The 27,540-nt window shown below is 36.2% G+C and overlaps 1 protein-coding gene across 1 annotated transcript; it reads right to left on the bottom strand.

Annotated features, from left to right (window-relative positions):
- Positions 1-14,673: 14,673 nt before the first annotated feature.
- On the bottom strand, positions 14,674-15,165 carry LOC143603436 (protein FAR-RED IMPAIRED RESPONSE 1-like). The gene has a single exon (XM_077080221.1). It carries the CDS (start codon positions 15,163-15,165, stop codon positions 14,674-14,676), a length of 492 nt encoding a protein of 163 aa, XP_076936336.1.
- Positions 15,166-27,540: the final 12,375 nt, after the last annotated feature.

Below are 27,540 nucleotides of genomic sequence, written 5' to 3'. Positions count from 1 at the left end.
GTTGGTATTTAGCTTTTTATATATATTTAGATGATTGGCAGAGTAGCTGGAGCTTTTTAGATATATTTAGGTATTTGGTAGAGTAGCTGGAGTTTTTAATAAAACTAGTTGGGTGCCAGCGCGGTGCGCCGGAATGCGCGCGCAACCTGAGATCAACCGCATAATCAGTGTCGGTACGTGATTCACTTGATATTAGTGCACGCATAACCCAAATGCAGACGTGTACTTCGTGCAAAGGTAGCAAGCGTGTAATCGTGACGAAAATCAAGAAACAAAGCTAAAATATACAGTAATTTCAAATAGTTAGTTTTTTAAACCAACCTCTTTTGATTTGAAACCCTTTCCGACCCGACACCATGTTAATCTGAAACATGTTATGACCCGGCCTCTTTCGAACCAAAACCATACCGACACGAACCGAACTAAATTAACCCTTTTTTATTGACTCGTTCCGACCATAATTTGGTCTTACACATGACCCGAGCTCGTTTGACTCGACTTATTGCCAATCATAACCGGTAAAGAAGTATATCAATATCATACTCAAATTAAAGAGAATAAAATGCTCTTTTTTATGATGTAATGTGTTTAAAAAAATATTAACTTGTAAAAAAGTTATGGACTTTTAAAGAGTCATGGGGTAGTTAGTTTTGAATAAGGGTAAAATATGTAACTATTATATAAATTAAAAAAATTGATAAAAGTTCAAGTACCAAAATTGCAAATTCAATTGTAAAAGCTTGTAGCCTTTTCTCAAACGCTAGTAGTAGTAGCTTTTAGAAAAAGAGTTTTTTCTCCTAATATAAAAGTTTCAAGCTCATTGAATCAAACAAGACTTTTTGTTAGGTAGGAGTTTTTTCTTAAAAGCTTGAAACTTGAAACCCCTAAAAGCTTGAAGCTTGAAACCCTTAAAAGCTTCTAAAAGCTCCTTGCCAAACATACCCTAGGACTTGTTTCGTAAGAGAGTCCCACTAGAATATCAAGTTTTGAATTAATTGAACCAAAACCGAATTAATCGAAAACACTGAATTGAAAAAACCAAACCGACTATTATATTTTGTTTCTTTACTTTTATTTTTTTTTTCAAAAACCAAATTTTCGGTTTCGGTTACACATTTTAAAAATACCGAACCGAACGAAAAATAAAGATTGGGACCGAACTTTTAGTATTTTTTTAATTGATAGCTTTGTTGAATTCTAAACTATAATACTCTAACAATTTTGTATTCGCATAGTTCCAAGTAACATTTGTCTGTTTCTGTTTTTTGAATCTTACTATATTATTAAAGCAATACAAGGTTTCCACATGACATTCAACAAGCATGTCTACATAGGCTTCCAACTTATCAATTTTCCATTTATATAATTTTCACATGTTAATTTGAACATTAATTTTAAATATTATTGAGTTGAAGAAAGTTTCAAAATAAATTGTTATAATCATCATTTATTGAGTAATAAAGACAATTAATTGTTTACATTGCTATTTTGTTTTAAGTTTTTAGACTTTATTATTTTATTTTATTTTTGGATTTTGGGAAATTATTTATGAACGTTTGGACTGGATGTTTGGATTGAAATGGTTGTTTAAGTCATGAGGTTTGGATTATATTGTTGTTTTATTAAATGTGTGGTTTAATAAAAATTAAAATTACATCTCATTATTATATTCATACTTTTAGCATTGTTTATGTTGTGTACTCAAATGTTTTATAATTTCAATAAAAATAGTTTTTATAACACACAACTTATGTTACAACATCTATATGTTTACTCTTCATAGTTTACAACATATGACTTCAGTAGATAATGAAGTTTTAACTAATATGTCTTTTCTGTTTCATGGTATAAGTTAGAAATATGTGGCATAACTTAGAATTATGTTTTAAATTGTTATTTTTCTCTATTTGTCTTTGTATGTTGGGTTATTTTAATTAAAATAACAATGGGATACCTTATAATAATAATAATAATAATATCCGACGTTTACAACTCGTTAAAATGTATATAACACGTGCGCGCGCGCGCACACACACACACACATATATATATATGAAGTTTTATATATTTTCCGTCCGTGTGTAACACGGGATCTAACCTGGTTCAATATATATGTGGTACTGTAATATGTTCTTTGCATTTTCATTTTATATATTTTTTGCAATGCCTACACAGAACTGAAAAAAAAACGACTATAACCGAACCGAAAACAGACCTGTTGGTATATTAAGCGATGACTTCGGTCTCGGTTTCCCCTAATACCCGAACTGGACCGTGTTCAACCCTACTCACGGGTGCCAAAATGGCACCCACTAACTCATTGGAACATCGCACCGCCTCCCCTCTGGTCGCACACGATGAGGTGCAAATAAAGGGGGTCGCACGGGTCATTCTCTTTTTCATTCAATCAGGCTTTTTTCAAATTTTTTCCTTTATAATTTTTTTTAACCTTTTAATCTTTTTCATTTTTTTTTGTTTTTAAACAGTATACTAAATTGAATGGTGAAGAATAAAGTATAATATGGGTTGAGTTGTGGGGTTAAATGATGGAGGAAAGTTGAGGTGCCATAAATGTGAAGAATGATGGAGTATGATGAAGCACCAAGAATGCATAACATTACGCCATTTGGTACATCTAGACACTAATTGTCTCGTCATGCTAGTAAGTCGGTCAAAACAAATCATATAAAATGTTATATTATATGGTCATATGATATGTTATAGTGCTATACTACTCATACGGTTGACGTAAATTAATTAGTCTCAAAAAGTCATTAGTTGTATGCCATATGAGCGGGTATACTCGCCCATAAGAGTAGTATACTATGTAAAAGAAAAAAAAATAAAAAAAATTTTTTCAGAAATAAATTTGAATTTTAGGAAAAAGTGACCAGTACGAGTAGTATGACGACGTCATACAAATAATATCTATTTGGGTTCATGAGAATATGTTAGATTTTTTTAAAAATATATGTAGATTTCAATCATCGTACTTGAATTCAATTAAAATTGGCAGACTGAGCCATGCAGATAGTATGGTGGTTGTACTTTGCTCACCTCCCTGGATTCTCGAGGGAAATATGTTCATTTTGAAACGCCAAAGGATGAAAATTTGTAAACGAATTCTCAAAACCTTAGAACGGAAATGTATGTCTCTAGATGGATCTTGACGAGACAGATATGAACTACCAAGGGTGCAGACCCCTTATTTACAATAACGAGATATAAACGAGTAGAATGTTTTTAATAATTTAAACTTCTTTTATTAATTATGAAGTGGTTACATCTATACTAGGACACCCAAAACATGACCCCACTAGTTTGTTATCACTGGACGACTTGGAATGGCTAATCGTAAAATCAGCGCTGGCCATTGGCAAGGGCGGGGTGGTCGACGGACCTAGGCCCGACTACCCCGAAAATTTTAAAAAAAAATTATTTTATATATATATATATATATATTAAAAAATGTTTTTCTTCTTTCTTTTAGCTGCTGGTCAGTTTTAATATTAGGCCCATAACCCATTTATGTTGATCAGATTATGAATTAGGTCCATTAGGAGACCAGGAGGTCTACGTACTACTCATCATCGTACTCCTCATCATCATACATCAAACATTCAAACCCTTAAACCACAATCACCGCAGTGACCGCCGGTCTCCAGTCCGTCCACGGTCCACTCCAGCCCACCAAAGTGCCACTACGTCGGCCGGCACTCTCTTGGCTCCTTCTGAGGCTCCGGCAGTCCGGCTCTCCGACTCTCCATCTCTCCTGACTTTTGAGTTTTTTTGAGGTTCGTAAGATACTAAGATTATATGAATTATTGTTGTCTTGTTGGGCATTGAATTATTGTTGTCTTGTTGATTTGTTGCTAAATTAGTAAATGGTAACAGTAAGCTATAAGTAGAAGGGTTGGTTTGTTGAATAAGACTAAGATTCTAAGAATTACACACATAACTAATATATATATATATATATATGTGTATATTTTTCAGAAAAAATGCCTCATAAATACAAGTACATATCGGGTAGTCAAAAACTTAAAAAGAGGAAACGTACGGAATAATTTAGATTATTTTTGCTACAATATTTATGTTTTGTTTATTGAAATTACAATTATCATCGTATGATTTACTTTTATTTGAGTTATAGAATTTTATATTTTACTTAAGTCTTTAGGCCCGAATTTATACTCGCCTTCGGCCCAAATTTTTTTAGCCATTTTCGGAGACAGGCCTGCGTAAAATACGAAGCCGAGCATGTCTTTATATAATATACATGTCCTCCCGTTACAAATCAAGCAAGCTTAGCAAGTTTGCTTTCTAAGTTCGTCCCCAATCCAAGACCAAATTAACTTAACCTCAATATAAACAATAAACGACATGAAACACAACAAAATTACAGACTCGATTATAAACAACTATCTCTTAATTATTGCCACCAAGATGTACCAATAGGCTCCCGCTTGACAGTAGCTTCATAGATTCTTGTTTGTTTTCAGTCTTCAACATTTAATATTAAACGATGACTACCTGCATGCACCCCATGCTTCACACACACATTCACAACCTGTTGATACTAGGCATTCACTTTTCCAACCTAGAGCATGTTTGCGATTGAGTTTGAAAAATACTTATTGGCTTATTGGTTTTTTCAAAAAACTATTTTGAAAAGCCAGGATTTTGGGCTTTTGGAAAACTGCTTTTCAACCCTTTAAAAAAACTAAATTAAGAAAGATTTTTGTGATTGCCAAACACCTTATAATTTATTGGCTTTTTGAAAACACCCATAAGCCAATAAACATTTTTCAAACTCAATCCCAAACATGCTCCTAGAATGTATAAAATCTTGTTCTTGTAGAGTATCTGAAGATCACCTTTTGATGAATTAACTAAATGCATGTCAGGACCGGATCTAGTGCAAAACTAATGGTAGTCGACAAGAGTACACTAGATCTAATAAACCGAAGACCTTCTAATTATACCAGCGGAATCAGTATAAACAGAGGTTGGGAATGAAGATCAAAATGAAAAATAGTAAGTAAGCCAAATAGACAAAGATTCACTATATTTAATATATCATTGATGAACAGTGACAAAGTTGCATGGAATGCCTAGGGTTTCGTGAAGGCGGTACGAGGTAGCATAAATGAGGAATATTCGCTCTGATTGTTATGCTCTCGTATTCCATATGTTCTCGTCTCTTTGTGCATGAAACATAGGATTCTATTTATAGACCTAGACATTCCTTCTAGAAACCCTAATGATTACATAATGAGTGACAAAATAAATACAAGTGTAAAATAGGTCTTTAAGTATGATAAATCCTTGTCGAGCAGACCTTGTAATGCATAGTATGTTCGAAACATGTCTTCGAGCAGACTTTACTTAGAATATTTTCACAAGAAAATATTCTTCTCCAGCAGATTTCAATCTACACAACTTATTCTTTCTTTGCTCGAATAGGTTCCACAAGCAAGCATGTTCTCCTTAATCTCTTCAATCTTTTCTTAGGATTTATTGCGAACAATTCCAGCATGCTTGAGTACTGAACCTTGCTCGAGATTGAACCATGCCCGAAGGTTATACTTAGAACATTTGAGATCTTCTTTTATTGTATCCATGCTCGATCCACCAAGATGCTCGAAAGACTTGGTTTAAGTTGGATAGGTTAAGTGGTTTGCTCGAATAGCAATCCATACTCGATGAAGAACATACTTGCTTGACGAAGTGTAGCTTGCTCGAAGCTTTCAACACTTAGAAGAAATTCCAGAATATAGCCTTATGAGCATAAGACATCATGCTCGGGGTAGTAAATCCGTGCTCGAAGGTCCAAGCTTGCTTGAAGTCCATACTTAGCCATTTCTTGAGGAGGTTGAGAAGATTCCAATCTTCCTTTGTAAATTTCCGACTCAACAATGCATAGGATCATAAATACGTAACAACTCATGTTCACCCCTATCCTCCATAACTGTTTTAGTTGTATTACTATCCACATACCACCAATGCATGTCACCCAAAATATCTTATTCCAATTTCCTCAAAGGAACTTTCTTCAAACATTTCACCGATTTATATTCATAATGCTTTAAAAGTTGATTTGTTCACAGATTTGTTCTCATGTAATATGGTTTATACTCACCAACTTGAGGCTTTAGTTGCACACACTTCTTATCTTTGATAATTTCTTTCTAAATAATCTTGTCGATACAAGTAGTAGCACCATCATCGTTTCTATTAATGCACTTAAGATAAGCAAGATATTTTACCGAACATTTAGGTAATATGTTGAAAGACTTCAGTTTCTTCTCAAAGTATTGTAACCCATCACACTTTTCAATACAAACAACTTCAACACTTCATCGTGCTGAAATGTGCTGAAAGCGCGCTGAAACTTGCTTAATTTGTTGTTTTCGTGTTGAAAACGCGCTGAAACTTGCTGCATTTGCTGTTAATAAGCTGAAATTACTGTTAATGAGCTGAAAATCGCTGTTAACGGAGTTTAACGTGCTAATTTTCAAGTTTGGAATTGATTTAAAGTTTGGTGGTTGACTAGAAAAGTCAATTTGGCTTAAACAAAGAAAAGTTTTTGATATAAAAGAAGTTCTAGGAGTATAACAGAAAGTAAGAAGGCAATGCTTAAATCTCAGTACAAAATTTTCAATATTCTTCCAAATGAAACAGTTTTTGAGCTTCTTATCAGATATTGTCATAATTGCTGAGCTTAATCGTTATTATCTTCATGAGGATGAGTGTAATTGAATTGAGACATTGAAAGAGGCATTACCAAAATCTTATTCCTCCTATATCATGGTCCTTACTGCAAATGGGTTCTTCAGACCAAGAGGTCTTACGTGTATGGATTTCATTGAAAAGATTCAAAAGAGGGAAAATGATATCAAGTGTAAGAATATACCTCGAATGAATCAATATCCAACCATGTATAGTGCTTCTTCTAATAATGAGATCGAAGTTCTGAAGCTTACAAATGTTGACGATGTCATGGTTTGGAAAGTTTGTTTTGAAGAATACACCAATGTTTTTGATAAAATTTGTTGATACCGATAAAGAAGATTGTTATCATCCGTTGGGTGATGGACCATTTGATTGGTGTACGCCAAAGCCAAATTATGAATTGGACTCTTGCGAAAAAGCTAAGCATGATCGTGAAAAGAAGGCGTTTGCTATCAACATGAGAGAAGTGATCTGTTGCCTGTTATGTTCCTAAAGCCTCACTATCAACATACCATAAACTTTCAATGCATGTAAAAGATCCCTACACAATAAAAAAAATTAGTTAGAAGGATTAACACAAGCCCCTTTGGTCTTGGGTTTCTTTTGAGGAAGACAAATCAATTTTCTATTGAAGATTCTTGACAAAATTCATCAACTGTTTTTGATTCACCATCAGTAGTTTAATCTTAACACTTTGTGAAACAGCTGTTTGATTATTTAGAATAATTGTTTGCCTTTGCTAGACTGTTGTTGGTGGAGCATCAATACTTGGATAGTTCTTGAACATGGAATGTTCTTTAAAACCAAAGTAACATGTTCAAATATACTTTCTTTTTGGGTGTAGATTTTTGATTTTGAATGAACACATCTGGTGTAAAAACAATCTTTACGTGTACAACTTCCTTTAGAAATATATAGTTTTCTATTATGTGATTGTTTTGTGACAAACATTACATGGGTGTGGAAACAATTACTTCTTGGAACCATTTTTAAATGTTTTTTTATTTGTCACACCCAATCTGTCAATAAATTAATGACGAAAACTTAGTCAATGATCGTATGAGTATGTAGATAATAATAACAACAACAATACCTTATACAAAAACGAATAAAAATGACATGCAATCGTATCCAAATTATATGAGAATTTAAAAATGGGTCGGGCTTCGGGTTTGAAAATTGACGAATGTTACAATTATTACATGCTCTATGATTATGTTTTATATGCTTAAATATTTATTATATGTTTGGTGGTTGGTATCTCATCCTCATTTATTCTCGTCTAGTATAATCATACACTTACCCAAGTACATTGATTTTGTATCAATAGGAATGGGTCCACATCTATTTACTTGTTTACGTTTTCATAAGAATTGTAATGCTTCCATTTACATATGAATTGTGATTTACATATATATATATATAAAACTAAAACTTATGTATTCTTACTAACATTCGTGTTGACAAACTCTATATTTATACATGCTACAGGTACAACTAATTGATATTATTCAAGATCGAAGATATTAGTTTTGACTTAGGATATTTATTCAAAATATGTATTTGATTTGAATATTGTAATTGTGTACTTGTTTTGATATTAATGAATTGACTAATTATTGTCACTTTAATTAGTGTCTTTTGAACACCTGTCCAATCAATACATTACATCCCGGCATGTTCCGCCGCCTTTGGTTGGGGTGTGACAGTTACTATTACATAACTCATGGAACAATTGCCACTTACATCGAGATTTTTGAAGCCTACTATGAGTGAAATAGATCTTTGCAGGCTATTTTTGCTCAGTGAGGAGTTTAAACATGTGACAATAAGACGGGCTTAGAAATGGAACTTCTAAAACTTGCGGATCGTGTTCCTATTCCCATCAAGGAAACCTTAGAAGAACCGAGTGCGAAGATCAATGTCTTACTTCAAGCATACATTTCTCAGCTAAAGCTTGAAGAACACTCTTTTACTTCTGACATGGTCTTCATAACTCTGGTTGGTTTTATACTTAATGCTCTACATATTCATTAACTTTCTTTGCATCTGTTTTTTTCCTCGTATAATACCAACCTACTTCAAACTTTAGTTAGGTTTTAGTCATCGTACCTTCTCCTTTTTGTATTTTTTTTCCAGAACCCGTTTTGACTCGAGCCAAAATGGGTGCTTCTTTAGAAAGGCCTCATTTTGATCCAAACTCATTTTGCTCAGAACCTGAATCGACCCAAACCCGTTTTAATCCGTGACCCGACCTTCATGTTCATTCGTTCTTGTTTGTATGTTGGCATATTGTGTTATTACTCAATCATATTCTATGCTTGCGGGGAATTTAATAGTAGTGGGCTCGATGGAACCAGAAATAGAAATATGGATCTTGATATCATGTGTAGAAAATTTATGTACTTACAAATTACCTACATTTTACCATCAAAAGTGTATTATTATTTTTTTCATGATTTTGTTCTTTCAAAAGGTTCTTCTATAAAACCTTGGAAGCTGGCCTTGACGAACATGTTACTACTGCTACGGATCTACCATTGAAGCATATTTGGTAACTTAATTTTCACGTTTTTGCACACTTAGCTTTTAAATTTCTAACAAAAATTTGATATTATTCTTCCAACCTTTTCAAGGTTGTTATTGATTTGTATGCTTGGACATTATTTTTAATAGAACTACAAACACACAAGATACTAAAGCTACTTATTGGCTTCACTTTTTTTTATATATAAACAAAAGTGATTATTATTTACAATTATCTCTTTTAAGTATTACAAATATACTATCAATCCTGTTACCAATTTTTTAGTTTATCTACCTTTGAATTTTATCTTCATATTAATTATTTTAATTTCCCCTACTAAGGTTGTGTTATTCGACCCCCCTACACGGTAATAAAGTGAGATAGTTGCACTACTTGGCTTCATAATTAGTTTAAATTTTTTAGAACATTTTATTTTTAAGTTATTAACTAAATCATGATTGTCATTCTTGCAGTTGGAGAGCTTCAAAAAGATACACATCACGTCACTTCAAGATGAAGAAGGAAGTAACGTAGGCAATTTTTTTAATTAGTTTGTGCATGAACAAATTAAGCTAGTGATTATCATATTACTTATTTATTTATTTACCACGGATGAAATGATTATTTAAGATATAATAGGTAGACGAAGACGGCCTTTAATATGCCGGTGATTGCCATTGTCAGCGGTGGGCTGGATGATGGGCGAGTGTCTGCAGAGAATTGAAAAGGGAAGCAAAGTTTGGGTTAACATATTTTGGGAAATGGCAAAACTAAGAAATACGTGTGTGGATAGGACTCAATGTGTGAAGAATAATATTTGGCTAATAATCAACAGCTGATGAACAGTGAAGTTACCGAGGATATGGAAAAGTGGTTTTTAATCGGATTTTCTAGGGACACCGTCCAATTGCTAAAACACCGGTCTATACGCCGCGTATAGACATATATGTCGCGTATAGACCTATACGCGGCGTATGAGTTGGTGTTTCTAGAAAATACAACCAATTTTGTCTTATTATGTTTTTTTTTTATTTTTTTTCTTTGTTATTTTGTTATTATTATTAATATTATTATCATCATCATTATATATTAATTAATTATTTATTTATTATTTAATATCCTTTCGGTGAAAAACAGTTAACACATATATATACCAAAAATCATTGTTAAATCTGTACAAATAAAAGAAAATACGACAATTAGAACATAAAATCTACGTGAAGTCCCCCATGTCCATGCCCATGTCGACGTTATGGCCCACGAGCCCCACGAACGCGTCGCCAACGTCGGCGTCGTCCTCTCCCCTGCGCCTCGGCCCCGAACTGTCCAGGGCATCCACGTCGTCGCCCCGTCCGCGTCTCACGCCAAACGTGCTCGCCTCGTGGTCAAAACTGAGGGGTGGTGGCGGTGGCGGTGGCGGTGGCATGGTGTACTGCTGTCCAGACAGCTCCGCTACCCGACTGGCAACAAGCCAGTCGATCTGGCGCGACATCTACCGCATCTCCAACTCTAGGGCCTCCAACCTAGCGTCGGTGGCGGGGCCCAGACGCACCGCACGATATGTGCGTGGAACGTGCTGCGTCGGCCCCTAACAACAAAACCACAGAAATACGTTTAATACGAAGTCGAATTAAAAGAAACGATAAAACATTAATATATTAAAACGTACCTGAGATGCGCCCGGATCCTCACGTCCGACACCACCGTCGTCCGAATCCCCGCCGGCCCCCTTCCCCGCGTCGACAGGCTCATGGACAAGCTCCACCTTCGGTGCCGCGAGCGGAGGAGGCTCGACTAAAGGCACCGGGACGTAAGGCGCACGTGCCCCGCCCCGGCCACCAGTTGCTCCCGCGAGCCGTTGGGCCCGGGAAACAAACACACAATGTGCATGCCGCTGCAACGGAGGCGGCCCAGCGGGCTGGGAGGGGTCGGAGTGATACGCAGGCCGTCCACCAGGGCTCCATGGCCCAGAGTTATCGCAAGCTGGGTGACGTACCCGCCACCCATCAAGGACCCTCGTCCCTGCCTGAACTGGTAGCGAACAAAATAGTCTGTAAACCCCCTAGCGAGGTTGCAGTGCTTGTGAGTCAGCAGACACCTAAAAAAAACAGGTCACGCAGGCTGCAGTGCTCCGCGCCCTGATTGCGACCCGCGATGGACATCGCAATTAGCCTGTGAAGGTACCTGTGTAATATAAGATAATATAATTTATTAACAATAATATAATATAATATAATATAATATAATATAATATAATTACTAAACAACAGAATACATTTTAAGAAAACGTACCTGTGCAGCGGGTCCCTAATAGCCGAGACCTTGGAATTGGTGTCCAAGGTCCTATCTCCGAAGTCGTGATCGCTGATGGCCCGCCACCATACCCGCAGCTCGTCCTCCGGCATCTTGTGGATGCTCTCCGTGTATATCGGGCTGCGTATCTCATGTGCGGTGTTTAAGCCCAGAGCAACCGCGAACTCCTCCATCGAGAGATGGACGTCATGCCCGAACATGCAGAAGTAAACCTCCGACTGTATCGTATCGGCGCCTGGCACCCTCATCTGAATCTCTGGCATACCAGGCGCCCGGGGCCTGCAATAAGATAATATAATATAATATAATATATTAAAAACATAACAATGTGGAGTAAATTTACGTAACGCGTATCGTGCAGTAAACCTCCAGTGTCAGCTCCTGGTGGGCTGATAGTGGCATACTGAAGCATCGGCTCCAGGGCGTATCCTGTCCAATGTACTCAACCGCCCGCTGGTGCGCGTCACAAGACTCCAAAAACGACCAGGATATAATCGTGCTGGGAAACGGGTGCATTTGGCGTAGGCGAATGTATCGTGTGTGGGCTGGAGAACCCTCATCAAACTGCACATGAGGGTAGGTGAGCAACACGTCATTGCCCTCGGGGGGTCCGTGGCCCTGGCCACGGACATAGCCCAGGCCCCGCCCCACCTGCTCGAGCTTGGCCTCAGTCTCGTCGTCCATAAACTGTAATAATAACAAATAATAATAATAATAATAATAATAATTATAACAATAACAACAATAATAATAATAATAATACTTATAATAATATTAATAATAATATTTATAATAAAACAGAAATTAAAAAAATTTTATATCAAACGCTGCGTATAGGGCTATACGCCGCGTCTGATAGTCCCTATAAACCGACGGCCGGACTCTGGCCATTTTACGGCCGAACTCCAGCCGACGGTTTTATCCATCCAAACAACAGGATCATCATCATCACATCATCAACAATACATCATTATCATGTTAACATAATCATCATCATCAACATAATATTAAAAAATTACCTCCATGTCGTGTCGGTGTCAGGTGAAATCTCGTCAGCTTGTTTGGTATTCTGGTCGGTGTCTGTCCGATATAGACTCGTGCGTGGATGCTCGGATGCTCGGTTGATCGGGCGGGAGTTTGAGATTTAAAGTTATGTGGCTGTTGAGCTGCCGGCGACTGATATAAGGGATCAATACGCCGCGTATAGGCCTATACGCGGCGTATTAAGCCTATTTTTTTAATTTAATTTTCATTATTTATTAGTATTTATTATTTATTAGTTATTAATATTAATAATAATTTGTTATTTAGTTATTATTATTTATTATTTATTATTATTATTATTTTTATTATTTAGTTATTAATATTAATATTAATTTGTTATTTAATTATTGTTATTTAATTATTGTTATTTATTATAATTAAAATTATTATTATTTATTATTTATTATTTAATATTTATTATTATTATTATAGACTTTTTATCCATTGATACAATGTCTTCTACAAGCTGTCTAGATCTACGTTAGAGGATTCCCTTCGCCAACCCCGGCGTATGTCTTCGTACTCCTTCAAACGCTATCCGAACCGTGTTTTCCATTCGAGCGCCGCCGGTACGGCGCTTCTTTCCCAATTAAGGTTTGGCGTAGGCATTGGGAAATTTTCTACCAGGTTGATATATATACAGTGATCACCTCCCCAGTTAGCGATGCCTATAACCTGTTGATCCGGAACCAAGTCAGGACCGATTCTCAATGGGAAGTAAGATTCGGTCTGATTGCCAGCTAGGTTGACTAACACACACGCGTATGTCTGAGCAGCCACGTGCCCGTGACCGGGTAAGCTGATCAACGACTCGGTGGCGTTGGTTTGACCGTGTTGGAGTACGGAATGCTGGAATGAACTCAGCCGTATAATCTGTCATCCTCTTTGTTGAACATCCCCCTCCGCCACCCTTCGTTCATTTCCAGCTCGTTCTGCATCGCCCGCCTAATATCCGGCCAAACTTTCTCATGTATCCCCAAATCCATTGCGATTGATCGAAAACCGCAGTTACCGTCTGGGCGTACGTTTTTGATGTCTGTGACGAACGGCTGGGCCCAGCTAGGAATGACGCTCCTAAACGTTTCTATCGCCGGTACTTGCGCTGGCGAAACCATCAAAGGAAACCCGAGGTGAGCTTCCGTAGGTTTCGATGTCTTAGGTCGTCCACGAGGAGTTTTAAACCGCGACGCTGACTGGGACAACGAACGAGTCAGCGAGGATGGGGTGGGGGTTTCTTGGCGGGCCCTTGTGACGAGGATGAGTTGTAGGAGCTGTGTCTAGGGAGATCTGGAGCGGGGGTGTATGCGCTGTGCCTCGGGGGATCTGGTTTTTTGGGACGCCCCCGAGAATCCTTTCTTTTTTCTGGCTCCTTCTTTTTAGATCTCCCTGGAATAACAAACAAGAGCTTGGCGAAAAAAACTTTTCTTTTGATTAGGGTCATCTATGGACGATAGCGCATCTGTGATGTCCCGTAGACCTGCTGCGTAATCTGGCTCTTCGTTCGGCGGACAGGCTGGATCAAAATTAAGCCTCCTCCAGAACGGGTTAACATCCTCTATTGGGATACACGTGTTGTTAAATATGTATCCCTCAATCCGACAAGCACATGGCAGCCTCGAAGACGAATACAAATGGTGGTCGCATGAAGCGCCGCCTTCACACATCTTGTGTATCAACCCATACTCGTTCACAAGTAGACCCAGAGCGTGAATCGACACCCTGTTTATTAGCTTCTTCAACCAGACGTGCTGTCGATGTTTTTCCATGACCTTCGAACGGGAGGCTTCAAAAGATTTACCGACTTCTTTCATCTGCGAGTTGACCATTTTAAGGATTTTCCTGGCAATTGTGTCGAGCGAGTTGTTGCTTCCATTGAGGTACCTCTTCAGATTTGCGTGCTGGCTCTCAACTCGGTTCGTCGTAGTTTCGCTGTAGTTTCAGCGTTCGTCGATCCATCAGGCTACAAACTTGTGTTTGTATGGATCCAGCCAGATCTTGCGAATGTATTGCCTGAAAAATAAAAGGAAACGTTATTAAGACGTATGTTTAGGCTATTAAAAACTGTCAGGTGATACGAAGGACTCACCGGCTCTATCGTCCCATATCAAATGACGCTGCATGTTGAGGTGACGGTGGTCGTACTCCTGCACCGTCGGCGACTGATACAGGACCTTCCACCAGTATGCAAAGTCGTTCCCCATTTCCGTGCTATATAGGCCCTTAAATTTTCTCCTTATATTCTCGAATATATGCCACCTGCATAAATTTTTGGTGGCATTAGGGAAGAACGCGTCACATGCGTTCATGAGGGCCTGGTCCGCGTCAGTCAGGATAACGCGTGGCTCCATGTAGTCGTCGAGCATTTGTTTAAGTTTCTCCAGAGCCCAGCTGAAGTTCCTCTGCCGTTCCCTGATCACAAACGCGGCGGCGATACGAAACGACTGTGATGTCGAGGTCACACCGATAAACTGAACCAACGGCCAGTCGTACATGTTGGTGTTGTACGTCGTGTCAATCATCAGCACCTCGGGGAATGCACGCCACATCTTATGCGACTTACTATGACAGAAGAAAATTTCCTCTGTCCTAGTCGTCGGTATCACTCTCTCGGGTATAGAACGTGAAACCGTTGCCTGCGAGAAAGTTTTCCAGCGCCTGCATTGGATGAAATAAAACTTTGGTAAATATTACAAGCACGACAAGTACACATTAAAACTACAAGTGTTTTGAACTACCTTCATAGGGGTGTCGCCTAGTAGCTCATCCCTCCTAATCTTGGCGGTGTGGTTGTATATATCTTTTATTATAGGTTGCACTCCGAGAAACTTTTCGTGGAGGGCTGCTTCGATTTCTTGCGGCTTCACGCCGGCCCTGTGTAAACTCTCAACCATATCCAGCTGGTCGGTGTTCATTTTTTTAAAAGACGCACACCCCTTCTCGAATTCAACGGGATCGTGATTGTGAGTCTCGTTTACCACTTGAACCCTCCAACATGCACCCCTCGAGTCGTACCTGCCCAGGATCTTAAATGAACAGCATTTTTTGATGCTGCCGATACGTCTCACCGTCGCCTTTATTTTGGGTTCACCTCCACGATTGCATGCAAGGTCCACGACATTTTTCCTTGACGCTGGACCACAACAACAAACCCATGCTTCCGTCCTCTAATTTTTACCCATTTCTCCTGCTCCTAGGGGCTCTCAAAAATCTGAAACATTTTACGCTAATTCTTAAGCCATTTATTAAATAACATACAAACAAACAATATAAACTTAAACAAAACACACGGTGTCTTACAGCATCTGTTTTATACGAAACCTTCACCTCGCGTATATAGTCGTCATCGTACCCATCTTCGTTATCTGGGTTTGGCCCGCCTTGATCATTTCGCCCGTGGTGCGATGAAGACTCGATTCCATAAAATGGATCATTTGCTACCGGTGGCTGGTACGATGACGTTGGCTGACCTCCATAATCCGACCTGGCGACAGATGACGGGTACGACAGCTGACTACCGTAATCTGACACGAAGTACTCCTACCATACATAAATTAGAAATTCAAACTACAGTGCTAGTGATAATAATAAATAATAATACCTATAAAAATATAATATTTTAATAATAAATAAGAATCTTAAAATAATAATAACATAACCATATATTTACAATAAGACTATATAACGAAACCTGGTCCAAGTTTGGCAAGCCCGGCGAGCCAGTGTTACCATAAAACTGTTCGGGCTGACAGTAAGGTTGTTGGGGCTGGGTATCATACCCGACATACTCCTAACAAAACGTAATGCAGCATGTGTTAGTAAAAAAAAAACTACCAAATTCATAGTAAATAATATATAACGAAACCTGGTTCAAGTCGGGTGACCACGACGTGCCAGGCTGATCGTTAGCGGCGTAACCCGGCTCCTCCTCTGGAAATAAATTTTAAACCAAGACATTTTGGGTATATATAGTACAAATGTTGTGTTGTTTTTTTTGTTGAACGTTGAGAGATACAACGTCTCCATTTATAATAAAGAAAGCAAAGGAGGGAAGGGAGGGGAGCCGGGCTCCAATAATTCAGCAAAAGCAATACGCCACTTATAGGCCTATACGTAGCGTTTAAGGTATGAGTTGACAACCTTGCCCAGCTTTTGCAGTGCAGGTTGGAATCAAAATAATACGTCGCGTATAGGCCTATATGCGGCGTATAGGGGAGCTTTTCTAGAAAAACCAACCAGCTTGTCTTGTTATGTTTTTTGTTTTTTTTTCTTTTCTTTTTTTTTGTTATTTATTGTTATTTATAATTATTATTATTAATATTATTTTATTTATGAATAATATATTATTATTCACAATTCGGCAAAGCGTGTTCGGTAGCAGGGCTTCTATGGGAAAATTGACATTGCAAAACGACCCTTCAATTTATTGGCTGATATCGTTATGCACATCTTGAATCAGTTACGGTGATTACCTTGGGAAAAACCGGCAGTGCCAAATGAACACTTTCTTGGATGCTCTCGGTATCGGCATCTCAAATCTGCATCTTCGATATCTTCAAACTCCAACGGTCTTGACTTTCGGCCACCACCGGCAACCGTAGTTGTGTTCACTCAAACACATATCAGTCGTCACTAAGCTTAAGCTTAGGTTTGTTATTAGTTTTATTTTTAGTTGTGGGTATTCTAAGTTGGTCATGTTACGTATATTAAAGAATTATCGGCGTATATATATATACGTATTCATATATAGTAGATGTGCGGTATAAGAATTCATTGCGCCTACATAACCATCAGTAGATTGAGACACTAGTTTGATGAGTTTGAGCCTCTTGGATCCGCGGTATCCGTTAACGGCAGTGAGAACGTGAGCCCATACTTTAGATAGATAAGTGGAAATTCGGTCATTGCTCCAGCTTAACGTGCACCAGACTGAGATATTAACCCGGACTTACCTGAACCGGTTGACACGTATGCTGACGTTGATTTAGGCTCGGTGTTGAAGCTGATATTAACACGCTTGCATAATACACAATGAAAGCACAAACTCAAAAAACAATCCATACAATAGCAATTCTCTTCAACGACCAGTCAAACAAGAAGAAGAGAAAAATAACGAAGACAATTGCTATTGTATGGATTGTTGTTTGAGTTTGTGCTTTCATTGTGTATTATGCAAACCTGTCAACCAATGTTGTAAACAACCGTGTTAATATCCGTGTCAACACCGAACCCTAAATCCACGTCTGCATACGTGTCAACGGGTTCAGCTAAGTCCGAACTAATATCTGAATCTGGTGCTCGTTATGCTGGAGCAATGACCGAATTTCCACCCATCTCTCCAAAGTAGGGGTTCCCGTTCTCGCTGCCGTTAGCGGATACCGCGGATCCGAGTGTAAAACCCCGGCTTAAGCAGAAACGCCCGAGTGTGACGTACAAATTGCTCAAACACACGTGGCACTATTAAGTGACCATAATAACATTAATTCATTAAATAGCCAAGTACACAAGTTCAATCAAGTAAACAATACGAATTTAAATCAAAGATAAACAATAATCAAAACAAATGTCTCGTTTATTAAATAACCTAGGTATTCTAAGTACCTTATAGTCCTTCATCCTCTAATCACGGTACCTGTAACATATGTATAAAATATGGTCAGCTATAAATATAGATATTGAGTTTCCACAGTTAAAATACGTACATAAAAACCATACAATTCATAGACATGTGGTAAACGAGCAAGTAAGTCCTTTCCAGTTGGTACAACCAACGTACTTGGATAATCGCGCAAGTAAGGTCCTTTCCAATTGGTAACAACCAACGTACTTGGATAATGAGGCCCTTTTCCACTCGATACAAATGGACTGGAGTGCAAAGGGAGGCGTATGATCATACTTAATGAGGCTTCCCAACGTGCAAGTAATATTCGTGCAAGTAATACAAGTAACACACAAGTCCATATACGAATTGTAGTTTTGTAATAGAAGAAGTAATACTTAAATTTTTATAAAGATACATATGCTACCCCAAAACATTAAAACATTAAAAAGGGGTGGTGAAAAACTCACCTTAGTAATTGAAGTGAAAAAGGAATAAGAATAACTTGAAGGCGTCAAAGGAAACCGAAGCGGTCAATCCGTACGAACTATAAATAAGAATAAACACGACTTTTAACGGCTATTCTAACGTGATTTTAAAGTTGATTAATTGCACGAATAATTTTTAGAATTTAGTTATTATTTTATAATTTTATTACGAATCTTATGTCTCTTAGATTATTAAATTATTATTTATGTTTTAACGGGAATCGGTTATTAATATGATTTTAAGTATTTTAACGGCGAGGATATGAAGTTTAAACATTCAAATATTTGAACTATTGTTTACAAGTCGAAAATATAATTATTGCTTTAACGAAACGATTTTTTAGTAAATTAAAGTTTACGTTATGATAAGTAAACGATTTTTAATAATGATTTACGAAAACGAAAAACTTGATATTTTATGCGTAAAATGGTGAGATATATTTTATAGTTAGTTTACATAATTTTTATTTAATTTAAAAAGGGTTTTATAAATTTATTTTGATTTTTAAATGATTAGAGTAAATTAATAAATAATAATTAATAAAGACATATATATAACCAAAAAAAAAAGTTCTGACTCGGGGTTTCGAACCCGGGTCTTGGCAATAGCAACTCGGAGTGTTACCAACTGGTCTAGGTGGAACATCTGTTAAATACTTGATTAATATTGTATATATATTATAAGTTTTATAGTTATATGGTATTAATAATAATAATAGTAATAGTTTAAAAAAAACAAACACGCTTGACCCGGGTTTCGAACCCGGGTCTGTTGGACACAACGTAACAGTCTTGACCAGTTGAGCTGCATATCAAATTCGTTTTACACTTGAAAAACATCATATATATATATATATATATATATATATATATATATATAATAATGAAAATTCATCTTCTTCCTTTATCAAGAACATAAAACCTAATTTTATCAATTGGGGTTTCTGTTCTATGTTTGTTTCAGTAAGTTTAGGGGTTTTGTTTATTGGTGTAACGACATTAAAAAACATATATCAATTACCTTTAGATGTTGTGATTTGGTGAAGAACGCGACGATGCCGGATCCGAAGCTTTGAAGAACAATTATGATAATTATAGAGTGATTTAGAAAGAAAGAGAAGTATGAGCGAGTTGTAAAGGTTGTGTAAGGTCCTATTTATACTACTACTGGAGTGTATACACGTTAAATGCTTTAATTTTGATTCCTGTAAAATCCGGCGAGTGTTGTGGGATTTGATTCGCGAATAAGTTTGTTATGAGGTAATTAATAGGCTGATTACCGTGTAATATTGATGATACAACGCGTTAAACAACATTTTCGGGTCAAATTTTAGGGTTTAGAGGCTGTTTGAGATTTTCCGGCGCCGCCACCGGTGGCCGGCCGGAAAAACGGGGCAGGAAGGAGAGGGGACGGGTAGGGTTTGGGTTATATTAATTTAATAATATAATTTAAATATTATTTACACTTTGGACCCTACAGTTTCATAAACATTTTAAATGAAGTTTAATATAATTTAAGCTGTAATAAGTATTTAGAGTTTACACTTTTTGCCCAAACTTTATAGTTAAATTATAAAGTCTTCGGTTTTGGATAATTTACGCGTTTTACTCGCGCGGCTCGATTAACGTTAAGGTTTGAGAATTTATAAACATTTAAATAACAACGAACAACGAATAATGAACATTAAATGTCGGGAATCACTTTATTAAAATATATTTAATACATCAAAACGACCCAACGGGTCGGGTTTACAATCCAAACACGAATCGAAAATTGACGAATGTCACAACATTCCCTACTTTTGAAAATTTCGTCCCGAAATTAGGTTAAAGAATCCGTATCAAACAAATGGGGATACTTAATTCACATTTGGTCTTCCCGCTCCCAAGTGAATTCAACGCCTCGTTTAGATTCCCAACGAACCTTTACCAAAGTTATACGGCTACGTTTGGTCTCTTTGTCCATGCGGTCCATGATTTCCACCGGTTTCTCAACAAAGTGCATAGATTCATCGATGCGCACTTCGTCAAGTGGTATGTGGAGATTTTCCTCGGCTAAGCATTTCTTAAGGTTCGACACATGAAACGTTGGATGAACATTCGTGAGTTCTTGCTGAAGTTCAAGAGTATAGGCCACTCTACCAGCATGATTGATGATTTTGAAAGGTCCAACATATCAAGGAGATAGTTTACCTTTATTACCGAAATGAACGACACCCTTCCAAGGAGATACCTTGAGAAGAACACGATCACCAAAGTTGAACTCGAGAGGTCGTCGACGATTATCCGCGTAGCTCTTTTGACGACTACGAGCGGCTAATAGATTTTGTCGAATTTGCGTAATTCGATCGGTGGTCTCTTGGACAAGTTCGGGACCGGTGATTTGGGTTTCACCAATCTCATTCCAACAATCGGAGAACGACACTTACGACCATAGAGTGCTTCGAATGGAGCCATACCGATGCTCGTATGAAAACTGTTAATGTAGGAGAACTCAATTAGATGAAGATGAGAATCCCATTTTCCACCAAAATCCAAAACACAAGACCTAAGCATATCCTCAAGCGTTTGAATCGTCCGCTCGGATTGCCCATCGGTTTGAGGATGATAGGCGGTGCTAAGGTCCAAACGAGTTCCCAACGCGGTTTGCAAAGATGACCAAAAGTGAGAAGTAAAACGACTATCACGATCGGAAATAATACGCAAAGGTACACCATGAAGACACACGATACGCTGAACATAGATTTGAGCGAGTTGATCAACCGAGAATTTTTCATTGATCGAAATGAAGTGCGTAGACTTAGTCAAACGGTCAACAATAACCCAAATTCCATCGTGGCGGTTTTGAGTGGTTGGAAGTTTAAACACGAAATCCATGGTCACATGTTCCCATTTCCAAATCGGGATCTGCGTTTGCACGAGTAAACCAGATGGTCGCTGATGCTCGGCCTTAACTTTAGTTCAAGTAAGGCACTTTGCGATGTACAATGCAATGTCTTTCTTCATACCGGGCCACCAAAATATGGACCGTAAGTCAAAATACATCTTATCCGCACCGGGATGAATAGAATATCGCGACTTATGAGCTTCGTTCATGATGAAAGTACGAAGATCGTCATGATTGGGAACCCACAAACGATTAAGGTAGTACAACAAACCATCACGCTTAGTCTCGAGTTGAAGCTCAGCACCACAAGACATTTCGTCATGCATATTACTCTCGGTGACCGAGACATGTCGGGCTTCAAAGATTCGGAGTTGGAGATCGGTTTGGACGGTCGCACTATAAAGCAAGATAGATTTCACATGTGTTTTTCGGCTAAGGGCATCGGCTACAACATTCGCTTTACCGGGGTGGTAGGGAATTTCGTAGTCGTAATCACTAAGTAATTCAGCCCATCGACGTTGCCGCATGTTTAAATCCTTTTGGTCAAAAATGTGTTGAAGACTTTTGTGGTCGGTGAATACCACATATTTTGTGTCATAAAGGTAATGTCTCCAAATTTTTAACGCAAAAACCACAGCACCGAGCTCGAGATCATGCGTCGTGTAATTCCTTTCATGAACTCACTAACATAAATATAACATAATACAATATAACATAAAATAATAGAATAATTATATTATATTATATTATATTATATTATATTATATTATATTATATTATATTATATTATATTATATTATATTATATTATATTATATTATATTATATTATATTATATTATATTATATTACATTATATTATATTATATTATATTATACGCTATACAAACGTACCTCCGAAAGTCTTGCGTCGCTGCCTAACCCCGACATCTGACTCTCTGGCGTACATCAGGTACCTAATAATAATAATATTTTAGTACTAATAATAATAGAAAAATTAATGCTTTAATACTAATAATTATATGTTAAGAATAAAAATAATAATAATATAATAATTAATATTTTAATAGTATTTTACTATAATTATTTTAATAATAAAAAAATATAATAATTTATATTTAAATATTATTATTTTAATAATAATAATAATACTATTTTAATAAATACAATAATAGCATTTTATTTTACTAACAATAATATTTTCATAAAAACAATATCTTAATAATAATATTAATATTTTAATAGTAATAATATAATAAAAATTTTAGCGCTAACGGTAACAATACGGGAAATCTATTTTAAGTTTAGGAGGCCCGGCGAACTAGGGTTACCGTCAAACGGTCGGTGCCTAGACAAATTTCTAAAGTAAACCATTCACCAAATCTCTGTCCTAACATCTACAACTATGTCCTAACATGTATAAAATAAAGATAAAACGAAACCTGCTTTAACTCTGACTGACCGTTAGCGCCGTTCGGCATCTCCTCGTCTGACTCCGGAAACATACATGGTTTAACTCCGACTGACCGTTAGCCGTTTGGCATCTCCTTGTCCGACTCCGGAAACATATATGGTCGTTGGTATTGGTTGAATGAAGAGGGTGAGGGTTAAGAAAAAAAAAATAAAGGAAAAAAGAAATGGTGGAGAGGGAGGGGAGGGAGCCGGGCTCCAATAATATACAGAAGCCAATACGCCGCGTATAGGGCTATACGCGGCGTATAGCCCGTACGATCCGACAACCCTTTGACAGAGCCAGGCTAGGACGTCAAATCGTACCCTAATACGCCGCGTATAGCCCTATACACGGCGTATAGGGTGGTGTGGTGGGGTGTCACTAGCAGGACCCTTTTAATATATATATATATATATATACACACACACATAGGCTAAGTATAAAATAAAAACCAACTTGAGTTGTAAAAACTCTAGAAACCTATTCTTAACCACATGTTTTTAATTAATGTTTAAATCTTGTGGTTCACAATTAAAGTGAACAAAAAATGTAAATATAAATATAACATTTTCTCTCTCCTAAAAACATATATAAAAATTAGTAAAAAAATGTTAAAAAATAGCAAAACATTTTTTTTTTGATGTTTCGATGTTTTGTATTTATGTTACAACATATATTACAAGTAACAAAAAAAAATGATGTTACATAGGGTTTTCGCGGGTTTTCACAACTCAAATGAGTTTTCATTTTAACCTTACCCTATATATATATATATATATATAGGCTAAGTATAAAATGAAAACCCACTTGAGTTGTGAAAACTTTATAAATCCATTATCAACCACATGTTTTTAATTAATGTTTAAATCTTGTGATCCACAATTAAAGTGAATAAAAAATGTAAATATAAATATAACTTTTTCTTTCTCCTGAAAACATATATAAAAATTAGTAAAAAAATGTTAAAAAATAGCAAAACATTTTTTTTGATGTTTCGATGTTTTGTATTAAATGGTATAACATATATTACATGTAACAAAAAAAAAAACGATGTTACATAGGGTTTTCACGGGTTTTCACAACTCTAGTGGGTTTTTATTTTAACCTTACCCTATATATATATATATATATATATATATATATAATTAACTTCAATCAGGCATGTAAACGAACCCAACGTAAGCGAGCGAACAAACAAGACATAATTTTTTATTATCCTATTAATACGAGCTTCGTATATCACCAAGCCTTTTGTTAGCATCCCAAATGAGCGCGCCTCGGCTTACGCCACCTGGATCACCACCAACTTTATCCGCACCAACATCACCAATAAGGACAAGCTCGGGATTGATGGGTGAATACTTTGTTTTTTCCATCTGCAAGCTCGAGTTCATATGTTTCATTTCAGGTACTAAAGTTAGGTTTTTAAACGAACCAAATGTGTTTGTGTTATTATCATAACACACAATCAAACACCGGCAACTAAATGAACGGAGTTTGTATTCTTTCTGCTTGCTTATTTCTTATGCTCTACAAACGAACAGTTTATAAACATAAACGAATAAAATAACTGAACATGGATGAACAAACATAACCGAACGAACACTGAACATCTAAAAAGTTAATAATGCTAGGTTAAATTGTACCAGGTTTCAAAGTTTAACTGAATATATAAATGAACTTAACCAAAACGTAAACTAATGAACATAATGAACGTAAACGATCAAAACTAAACGAGCGTAAAAGAATTTGCTCACGAACATAAATGAACAAAAAAGACATGTGTTCATGTTCGTTCATTTAACTACATGAACAAAAGAATTTGTAAACGAACTTCCTACTAAAAGTTCACCGACGGTTAGCCCCCCCCCCCTTTTTAAAAGCTTTTTTATGATTTTATAAATTTGTAATTTACTAATTTTTCCATTAGAGATAAAAGTGTAAAAATGAAGGTTAACCAACAGTCCGAAACATTCATAAACATTCTACTCCTTTGTGTTTATTTCAGGAACGACTCGGGTGGATGGCACAAATTTTTTAGTCAACTCAAGTAAATATATGCCGACCTTGCATATCCAGAAAAAAATAAATTACATAAGTGTATTCATATAAAATGATTTCGGACCTTATAAAGCATTTTATATATTTTAGGCGAAACATAAACGATTGTAACTTATATTAGTGTTTCTTATCAGGGGCCGATTATCATACGAGCAGTTTGCTGCATTCTTAGCCTATGTGAAGGAACTCAAGTACCCAACCCTCAGGAACAAACGAAGAATGTGTGTTTCTATAAGCATTTGTTACTATGTTATCATTTTTGTGATGTTGTATCTAATAAGTTGTCATTACTATAGGAGTCCAAGGAAGGCTGATGAAATGTTTGGAACCGAAAACAAGGACCACTATGCTAATATTTGAGGGGTTAATACTTAGTTGGTCGTAACTTTAATTGAAAATCTGATTTGTGATTATTCTATATTAGTTTCTTGAGTGTATATACAATTTCATTGCACTTTTTTGTATATCAAATCAAATGGTATATTTATTTTGTGTATATGTTACCATGTGTAGAATCATACGAATGTGAAGGGTGTGCATGAGTCGGTTTTGGGCTAAAACCGAACTAAAACACTCCGGTTTTAGTTTTCGGATGCGATTTCTTTGATTTTACCATTTGGAGTTGGAATTTTTGGGTCTGGCAAAATTTGGACCAAAATAATGAATTTGGATACTAATGTTTTTGTTATTTAATAGTTAATTGATTATTATACATTTGGGTAACACTATTTATTCTATGTATAAATTGTAAACAATTTGGTAAACACTATTTATTCTGTTGGAAATTTCATTGTAAAAAATATACCATCTTTTTTTATTGAAACAATTTGCAAAAAATTTAGATACATAATGGTTTGATTGTCAATCTGTTTAACTCATCTGATACGTATCATTTTTAGCCTTTTTTTAATCATATACCCAACGAAACATATCTTTATGTAAAATAAGTAGAAATTCTGCATTAGAAACTAAAAACGGTAATGATTTTTATGAACTTTTACCACACAGTTACACCGAGGCAAGCTGAAAAGGAGCATTATAACCCTATATAAGAAGTATTATAACATGTAACACATGCATTGAAAGCATTGTTCATATTTCACGCCCACAACAAAGTGTGTGCTCTCCATATATACAGATACATGATATACCTTACGGGGTTTGAACACTCACCGCTTTTGATTTGGGCCACATAGCTTCGTTTTTTCACTTTTAAAAAAGTGATTTCCATTTTCTTTTAAGTTCTCTTTATGCTGTTACGTCGTGCTTCTACGTTTCGACAGTACTTTTAATATAACTACAAACATATAAGTTACTAAAACTAATTCACGATTTCACGTCGTTTACGGTTTACATTTACCTTTTTTTAAGAATTCCAAATATACTGTCAATATCGTTATCATGTTCATGGCTTATCTATGTTCCAATATGAATTTTATTTAAAATAGAGTTTACCCACCGCAATGCGCAACTCTATTAGTAGTAAAAGTTAAAAACGTTTTGTTCAAAGATTTCATTTTGATCTTCATTTGGATTCATCAACCTTGTTATGTTTTGTAGCATATCCACACTCCTCCTTAACAAAAATATTGTGTTGGTTTGAAAAAAGGAAAGGTAGTTATGTGTGATAAAAGGTGAATAATATAATAATCTAACTAATATATTAAAGCAACACAATTTTATCCACATGTCTTTCACCTAGGTTGTCCACATAGTTTTTCATGTCATCAACCTTCCATAAATCTAATTTCCACATATTCACAATAAAATTTTAATCTATGATATTGACTTTTATATATTTGTAACTTATTAATGTAATTATGATATTAATTATTCTAATTATTGTTAGAATTAAAATACTTATCTAATCTAACTAATATATCAAAGCAACACAATTTTGTCCACATGTCCTTCACCTAGGTTGTCCACATAGACTTCCATGTCTATCAACCTTCCATAAATTTAATTTCCACATATTCACAATAACATTTAAATAAACAAAATCTAAACCACGCGACCCGTTTTATTTCTATAACCCGATAACCTGATACCTAGTTGAAGCCATTTGTTATCATCCTCTCAACCCTAATGTGACATTCGTCCAATTCCGAAACCGAAACCCGGCCCATTTTGGATTTTTATTTCCGAGTTCATATAACTTATTAAAGTTATAAATGTTTGATATTTTATTATTATATTTTAGTTTTATGAGAGTTAAAGTATCAATTTTGTAAATAATAGTTTTAAATGCTAATAAAGTTGAAGGATTTTTGTGCAAAATTTAATAAACTTGGAGTAAACCTCCTGTTACGTTCATCTCAATCAAGAAGTCCGGCCACATATCGGCGCTTTTCCAGCAAGTTTTTAACACCGAATTAAGACTTAAAACGGCCAATTGATGAGACCATTTGACTCGTAACTTCAAACCGAGCGTTTCG

This window comes from Bidens hawaiensis, unplaced genomic scaffold, assembly GCF_021521415.1.
Source record: "Bidens hawaiensis isolate Kalapana, Puna unplaced genomic scaffold, B.hawaiensis_p1.1 tig00061629_1, whole genome shotgun sequence".
Lineage (NCBI taxonomy): Eukaryota > Viridiplantae > Streptophyta > Magnoliopsida > Asterales > Asteraceae > Bidens > Bidens hawaiensis.
The sequence above is the reverse complement of the archived record's forward strand: the minus strand, read 5'-3'. Positions and strand labels throughout refer to the sequence as shown.